Source organism: Bison bison, unplaced genomic scaffold (assembly GCF_000754665.1).
Source record: "Bison bison bison isolate TAMUID 2011002044 unplaced genomic scaffold, Bison_UMD1.0 scf7180017864192, whole genome shotgun sequence".
NCBI lineage: Eukaryota > Metazoa > Chordata > Mammalia > Artiodactyla > Bovidae > Bison > Bison bison.
In genome coordinates this window covers 4,785,602-4,794,272 of record NW_011494764.1, presented here as the reverse complement: position 1 = coordinate 4,794,272, position 8,671 = coordinate 4,785,602, and the positions used below count along the sequence as shown (strand labels likewise).

The window sequence follows — 8,671 nt, the reverse complement described above, 5'->3', positions numbered from 1 at the left end:
GTCCCGCCCCGTGCGAAGCCGTGGCCCCCTCTTTGCCCTCGAGCTGAGGTAAGTGGTGGTGGTGGCTGGGAGGCCTGGCCGGCGGGAGAAGGAGGCCGAGGCGGCCGGGCAAGGAGCGTGGCGGAGGTACTGAGCCGAGGCCCGGAGCCTCGCCGCCTCTGCCTCCGGGGAGCACTCCAGGCTGCCCCTGGCCGAAGCGTGACTCTCGGGCCCCGGGAAGAGGACGCTGAGCTAGGCACGATCCAGGTTCGGTCCGGGCGAGCTGGCCGGGGGTCCTGAATCCCCCTAAGCTCGAGCGCCTGGCGGCTGCCTCCGCACTCCGTCGTGGGGTTGGTCTCCCGAAGCTGTCATTTCTCTTCCGGGACATTCGCGTGGCACTGCTTTCCGCCCACAAAGATGGGGGTGCGGAAGGAGGCACGCAAGTTCGCCCTCCGGACTGAGGATGGGCTGTTTGGGAGCGTTGAGCTCTCTGGATCCTCCTGGAACTTGCTCCCTCGACTTCCCAGGCGGCACAGGTTGCATCTATTGGCTGTGCCCCAGGACGCACGCCACTCTTTGGAATAAACTTCCCTGTGCCCCTTTGGTTAAAAACCCATTGGATGCCGGGTCATTGCTGGGAGAACCTGACTTAAAAACTTCCAGTTTTACTCCTGCTAAAACTTAAGCTTTCCTGAATACTTTATGACAGCTGAGTTTGCCGGATAGAGTGGTTGATCACTTTATATGAGCTGTTCAGCTCTACATCTGTGAGAGCAGGTCAGTCTTAAGATCCATTTGGGGAGAATGGAAGAAGAGTGCGTTTGGGGGCATAGCAGTGGCTTTCATCCTTTCTCCTTCGTGTTGCCTGTGAAGTGGTCCTGTCCCAGAGCAGAGGTTGGGATTCTCAGGGTGAAGCTGGACCCAGGCCAATTCCTGCTTCCCAGGCAGGGGCATCGTTGCCTGATGATGTTACAGTCTGAGGACAAGTGTGGAACCCACCCAGCTCTGGAAACCAGTCACAAGTGTCCTGGAGGCTAGAATTCTCTCCAGTTTTTGGTGGGTAAGGTAGCTTTGTGAAACCATTCCAGAGAGCAAAGGAGGTGTTTTCCTTTTTCACAGATCATCTCAAGGTGAGTGCTTCCTCCCTGAGAAGTCGTTTGATTCAAGCTTAGTCTGTTTGGGGATGATGTCTATCACCAGTCTTGACATCCTTCCTTTGGATGTTGTAAATCCATGAAGTTACGAACATGAATTTTAACCAAATGTACCAGAACTTGGGCATTCAGATAGGGACAGCTCTATTAAAAATTGTTGTCCTGAAAAGTTAGACTTGTATTTCATTGGTACTCTTTTGCCAGAATCTCTTTAGAAGTCCTGTTTTGGTAGTAAATATGCAAGCCATAGGAGAAAAATCAGTCTTGTTCAACAGTCACACCACATGTTTGACCCAAAATCATCTTACCTGGCTTGGGAACTCACCTCACTTAACCACACCAGGCTTTGAATGGCTTCCTGCTGACCCACCTTGAGAGAGAGAAGATTTGCTGCCACTGAGAGTGCCCGGGGATTGTTCTGCATGTTCTAAAGTTCTCTGGGAAAGAATAGTTCCCAAATGTTCTGTACTTTAGCAGTGCCCTTGGAGTCAGGATGCAGCCTTCCAGAACGACCGCTGGAAAATGAGGCAGCACCACTCTGTGTCTCCGTTCCAGAATAGTCTTCTAAAAAGTAGACACTAATTTCAAGTTTGTTTCTGGCATGCAACAGGTAATTTACAACCCAAGGAGACTTTGTGATTTATTTGACAAGCATCTATCAGTCTCCGTCTGCCAGTGTACTACGCTGTGGAGACACAATGATGGACACTGTTATTCTCTTTTCCAAGCAGTTTCACTATCTCATGGATCAAAGGCCTAAAAAGTTATAAATTTTGCCAAGAATGCCCGACGATAGGGTGATTGTCTGAGAAGAACACGCTAAGTAAGAGTTGTGAGCCTGGGAGTTGTGAAGACGTGCCCAGAGGACCCTGTGTTTCACTATGTACACTCAGTAGACCACATGTTTTCCTGACTCCTGACACATAGCACTTACTCAGATTATTGCCAAATTGAATTAATCTCGGAATAGGACACTGATGCCCAGAGAACCAGTTAACTCTCCCAGAGTTGGCCTGGAACACAAACTGCATTCTGACCCCCAGCAGTACTTCCCTCCTGCCCAACAAGGTGTCACTCAGGGTGCTTCTGATAAGCAAGTCAGTTCTTTGGTATGTTTTCCTCTGCAAGCTGTTCGCCTGGATGTAGCCTCAGATTGTAAAATCCCAGGAGATTCCACAGGGAGAGAAAAAGTGGGTCTCCTTTCCCCAGGAGAGTGTCAGGGCCACCTACGGGTGACTGTGTCCTCGTATGCCTAGGAAGGCTGTGACTCGTGCCTGTGGGAGTTGTCAGCAATGCCCCAGGTTCAGACAGTAAGTTGTGTGGTAGCCATTTGCTGAGTTCAGAGGACCCAGGAGAGTCTGAGTCCTTCCACTCACGCCCTTCATGGGGGGATGTCTCCCCAACAGACTTTGCAAATGATAATGGCAGTATAGCATGGTGAGTGTGGGTACCTGATAGAATACTGCACAACATAGTCAGGGCAGTAGTTCTCAGTCTAGGGAGGTTTTGAACTCCCAGAAATGGGAGATAAATTGCTTATGTCTAGGTTTTTCTAGGGAGAGGAGCCATCCCCTTCCTCAGATTCTCAAAGCCATCCGTGACAGCACTTGTCCACCTGGATTGAAGCAGGTGCACAAAGGGCCTTTTGCTAAAAACAGCCCTTGAGAGGAGGGAAGATAGCTCTGTGCTTGGGGAAGAGGGTGAAGTGATTTCCATAATACAAACTGGGGGGCTCATTCAGGCTCTGCGAGGACTTCTTTCCACACACCATCCGGCAGCCTTGGGATTTTAGTTTGAGGCAGCGTTTCCTGTGGTGTTGGTATACAAGTGTGCACCTTTGGGGGATTTTTTTGTTAAGTTTACCTTTAGATTTAAGTGCCTAAGTTTCAAACTTGAGACACATTTAAAATAAGTGGTGTCACAGGTTCGATTTCCGTATGATTATCACTATTTTTTACCTAATAGTCTGTATAGACCATATAGTAACTTTTCCATCTCTGTAAAAAGCTGTCTTTTGGGTTCTAGAAGGGCTCGGACAGGAAGCTAGATGGATCAGCACAAAACTTGAGAAGGGAGAAGAGAACAGCAGACAAATCTCCTGGGTCAGTGGAAGTCCCCGGTTGATGTGAGGGCTGTATTCCAGAACAGAATTTGTAGAGTCATTTGGCGCTCAGGTCCCGTTTTCCTATAGAACAATGGTGATGTGTGGCAGTTAGTCCCAGGGCAGGTAGCAGGAGCTCATGTTCTGCATCGGGCCGGCTCCAGGACTGAGCAGCAGAGTAGAGACTCCAGCTTGGACTGCACTCAGTGGCCAGGTGACCTCGGTTTCCTTCTCTGTGAGGGGTAGCATTGTTTGTCTGAAGGGTCGACGTGAGGGACTAGATCCAGTGCCTGGCAGAGTAGTAGTCTCACCGCAGGTAGGGTGGCTGTTGATTTTGCTGCAGAGTTGTTGTGAAGACGTGATCGTGCTGAGTCCGTTCTGTGATATGTGTTGGGTGACTGGCCCTTGGGCAGTCTCATGGGGAATGTTGGACACAGGTGTTGGAAGCCATCACCTTTGTCTCATCTCACTGCTGCAGTGACTTCTAGAGTGGGTGCTGTTTCCCCATATTTCAGATAAAGAAACTAGAGTCTGGCAAGTTTACATAATTCGTCCAGGACCCTAAGGCTGGGAGGCAGTGGAGCAGGGATTCGGGTTCTGACTCAGAAGCCCACACTGATCCCCATGTCCCGGAAAGACACGGTCCACTTGCTTGAGTTTGTATATTTGAAGCTAGGGGCTCTTTTTCTTCCATTTCTTAGCCTAGGATTTAAATCCAAGTTTGTCAAAATGCACAGAGCAATTTGGTTGGACCTAATCATGACAATAGAACCTTTTGGCACCTGGGCCCCAGGAATGGTCTGTTATCATGTTACTCGCAAGCAGCCTTAGTGCCAGGAGTGAACAGGATAGTATGCGGCAAGGCTCAAGTAGCAGTTATGTGGATTTTAAGCTAGTTTAAGAGGACATTTAATTTTGGTTCAGTTCAGTTCAGTCGTTCAGTCGTGTCCGACTCTGCGACCCCATGAATCGCAGCACGCCAGGCCTCCCTGTCCATCACCAACTCCCGGAGTTCACTCAACTTGGTTCCCGAGGTTACCGTTAGACTGTACGATGTGACAATCGGAATTTGTCTGAGGCTTAGTGACCAGTTGTATGTGACTGCCTGCCTCAGGGTCCCGGGGGCCAGCCTGAGCAACTGGGGAGTGAGTCCCTGCCTCTCTATGGAGAGGTTTCTTACGCACAGTGTAGTAAAAGCTATGCTAGGGTAGGCATAGGACATTGTACACCAAGGAAAATCTCATACATTTCATTGATACCATCAGCGAAGGTGGGGCGGGAGGCTGCTGGTTTGCCACTGGCCTCCAACTGGTTGCCGTATGTCCAATGCTGTGTCTGAAGGAGGCGAGGATGTGGGCCCTGTCTTGGTAGCTTTCTCACCTTGCCAGTCGCCCTGGTCTGCCAGAGGGATGTATGTGGTGACAGGCTCTCCCCTGTGCAGAGAGGCAGCAAAATACAGCACTTTAGGACTGACTTTTTAATATTAATAATTCCTTCAATTGGCCTACCTCTGGACAGTATCATTAGAAGGCCGCAAAGGGAATCATTTTGCAAGCTGTCTACTTTTAAGTGACTTTGAATGGATTGGTTTGTAAATTCCTTTCACTGCTGACTGTTTATAAAGTGATGAACTTTTAAGTGATTTGTCCTTATGTTTGCTGAATTTTAATAATTTCCGTTATCAGCAAAAAAAATTTTTTTAACTCTGGGTTCAGATACCAGTTCTTGATATGTGCATCTTTAAACGCACGTTCTTCTTTTGAAGGTGTACATTTAAAAGATATATTTTAAAATTTTGGTTGTATATAAATGCATAAATAATTATACAAATATGGGTATGTGTGTTTTCAGGTTTCATCAAGGTACCATGTAACATGACTGTGGCATACATTGTTTTAAATAAAAAGTCTTGAAGACTCAGGTGAATATTAAACCTTTCACTGTTCCTGCTCTTTCACACCAGCTTGATGGTGACCCCCAGCCTGGTGGATGGTCAGTGTTTGCTTATAGGCTGTGTGGTGTTGGTTGGCTATTTGGTGTTGATTTCACACACACACACATGGACACACACGCACACGCACACACACACTCTCTCTCACTCCAGCTTATGCAGCCTGCGTTTAGAACAAATGGGACAATTTTCTGTCTTTGCACATTAGGCTGGGAAAACCAGGAAGTAGTCAGTTTATAATTAAATCTAGATAGTAAAAATAGAAAAGAAATCTTTTAGGATGACAATCAGTGTTTTTATATTTGAAACTACTGAAACACATATGGTTTTCTGCCAGAGTTGTTTCCTGCAGCATGCCCATCCTGGAAAGGTACTTCTTGAGAATCAGGGTGCATGGAAGCCTTCTGGCGTCCCTTGGTGGCTCCAGAAGGACCTGTGGTTTAAGGATCACCCCCAGTGATTGTGACTTGGCAGTCAGGGCTAGGCCTGGAGAGACGCATACAGGAGCAGAGACAGCCTGCATCCCGGGGACTGTCCGAGGCAGTCGGGTTTGTGTTCCAGACTCTGGGGGCTCCACGCAGTGGTCAGGCATGCTGCCTTCTGTGTTGCCACCTTGTTCCTAATGCACATCCTCTTGAATTTCAAAAGAAATTACTTTAAGAGCCCAAAAAGCTATCGCTTGTGGTGCCCATCTTCCTGCTTACTGTCTGATAAGCTTGGGTTGTCCTGGGAGGAGGGGGGCATGCTGGGGCTCTTGCCACCTGGTGGCTCCCAGTGTGGGGCTCAGCGAGCCTGGCCTGGCCCCATGGAGGCCTGGGCTGTGGTGCCTGGTGCCGCTGGTCTGCGGAGCGCAGTCTGGGATGTGGAGGAGCCGGGCAACCACAGGTCCTAGCCCTCCTGCAGATCAGGAGCCCTCCTGGGGCCAGGAGACCCGCACGAGACTGACTGGCCCTTCTGCTGGATGCTCTGAGTGTGTTCTCTTTCTTTTGCAGAACCGTGGGTACTGATGGATGTGGCCGAGAGCCCTGACCGGGACCCTCGCTCTCCGGAGGACGAAGAAGAAGAGCAGCAGGGGCTCTCGGATGATGACATTCTGAGGGAAAGCGGGTCTGAGCAGGATCTGGACGCGGCGGGTGGGAGGGCTTCCGACTTGGAGGATGAGGAGAGCGTGGCCCCAGGACTGAGCCAGGAGGACGAGGAGAGTCGCTCCGACGAGGACGACCGGGACTCTGAGGCTCAGGAGCTGAGCAGGGGCCCAGCCAGCCCCCCTCGAGCCGAGGGGGACTGTGCCAGCGACCTGAGGGACGAGGCCTCGTCAGTCACCAGGGACCTGGATGAGCATGAGCTAGATTACGATGAGGAGGTACCCGAGGAGCCAGCCCCCGGTGCGCAGGAGGACGATGCTGAGAAGGCCGGGCCCGAGGATGACGAGGAGCGCGGAGAGGGGGCTCCTGGGGAGGAGGGGAAGGTGGGGGTCCGCACCGTGGAAGACAAGGAGCCCCCGGAAGCTGCCAAGGAGAAGAGGAAAGAGGATGACGACGGGGAGATCGACGACGGGGAGATCGATGTGAGTAGGCGCGGTGGGCGCCCTGAGGAGGGGTCGGGGGGCTGGCGCTGGGGCCCTTGCCCTGGTGGTGAGGCACTGAAGGCACGGAGACGAGCCTGGCCTGGAGTCGGCAGCTGGCAGAAGTTCCACAGACCCTCACTCATCTGTCTGGTGCTGTTCGTTGGATCGTGTTAAAACTTGGGATTATTTTTTTTAAAGCATTTTCTGCCTTGTGTGTGTGTGTGTGTGTCTTTAAGTACTATTTGAGTAAGTGTTCAACTAGAACCATTGTGGATTTCAATTCCTGTTACATTCTTGAGACTGAGGAAACTTCCTTCCAGTTTTGTCTATTATTTTGGCCATTTTTCTCTTTGTCCTCTGCTGAGGGTCTCCGCTAGACCAAGCTTCCTTGGAAGTGTCTCCTCAGGACTGCAGAAAATGGGATTGTGTGTCAGAGCACTTTGACTTTTGACCATCACATTCTTGTAACTTTATTTATATTAATCTGGCCTTTCGGGTTAAGGAGAAGGTATCTGGTAATAATTGTCTTAGTTGTGGGCAGTTGGGCTTTTATGACAGATAATCCTGATGCAAGAACTTCCATCACCATCTTTTAAGAGGTTGAATTCTGGGGAGGGAAGAACCTGAAGTCCTGCTGAGAAATGCTTTTACTAAAGGAGGGGAGAGAGGGACAGAGCAGATTGACAGGACCTGGAGTTTTACTATCCCAGGAAGGAGGTTCTGCTCGTGGGAGAGGCACTGAGGGGAGAGGCGTGAGGAATAGCTCCCAGAAATGCTCTGGATTGCAGAGGGAGGGGGTTGTTGGTTAAGTATGGGAGCTGGATTTGCCTGACATGCTGGCTTCTCCGGCAGCTAGTACATATGCCGCGTCTTGGGGCCATGGTTGTGCCTGGTACTGCTTCTCGAACTTCACGAGAACAGAACTTTGTGGGGTGTTACAAGCTCATGTGTGTAGTTACAAGCTTAGAATTTTAGATCTTTTGTCTTCTCACAACTAAGCGTAGCAGGTGGTCTCCTAAGCCAGTAGGCACTGCTTGTCAGTGTTATACTTACTTACAAGGCTGCTGTCGGGACATTGTCTGTGAGCCTTCTTAGGTTCTGCCAGCTGTGCTTCCCTTGCAGTTTGGAAAATTCTCAACCAGAGGGTTGCCAGAGGAGAAAGAGATGCCACGAGACTCCAGTTAATCAGTTTGGACGACATTTGGGGCAGAAGACAAAATCATTGATGGAGGTTGCCCTTGAGTTTGGTCTCTCAGTTTACAAAAAGAAAAGCTGAGTCAGCGTCCTGGCCCTAGGACGTGGGGCTCCTGGTGACGGGATGTGCGGCCGGCAGGTCTGGGCAGTCCTCCCCCGTTAAGAATGGACGAGGTGCAAGCTCTTCTTGCTTAAGCTGTGAATAGTGCGTAGGGGAAGTTCATTGGCTTCTCAGCCTTTCCATGCTCGCATGCGGTCAGATATCTCCCCACAGGTCCTGGGGGCTCTCCCACTGCACTGAGTTAGATGTGGTGGCCTAGGACATGGCGTTGACCTGAGCTGGCCCAGGAAAACACCTGTTGTTTGGAGATAGCTGGTTTCTTCAGAAACAACATGAGAGGTAAACATCCAGGTTGACTTTCTTGCCCACTTGACCCTAGATGGTTGTTTGGTTTGGCTTGTACCTGCCTGGCCTCTAGAGAGGGCCCCAGAGCCCCGCTGGCCCCAGGCCCAGCTTCATTCAGCCACAGGGTGGCGTGTCCGTCCACAGGCACCCCCATGGGCCCTGCAGTGTGCTGGGCTCATTGTGACACGTGGGGGTGTGACCAGGCAGAGCAGAGCTTGTCGCCCCTCCAGACAGGCAGGCCTGGACAGGGCTGGGCGCTACGAATGGAGACTCGGGCCTTCATGGGAGCCCCTCTGGTTCACTCGTGCCCAGCTGCCCG

At 50.8% G+C, this 8,671-nt stretch overlaps 1 protein-coding gene across 1 annotated transcript in view; it reads left to right on the top strand.

Annotated features, from left to right (window-relative positions):
- The window catches only part of ZC3H18 (zinc finger CCCH-type containing 18), a 43,197-nt gene continuing 34,526 nt past the window's right edge, over positions 1–8,671 (top strand). The window contains exons 1-2 of the mRNA XM_010843999.1: positions 1–48; positions 6,178–6,752. Of these exons, the coding sequence (XP_010842301.1) occupies positions 6,192–6,752 (561 nt within the window). The 5' untranslated portion in view covers positions 1–48; positions 6,178–6,191. The remainder of the gene's footprint in view (positions 49–6,177; positions 6,753–8,671) is intronic.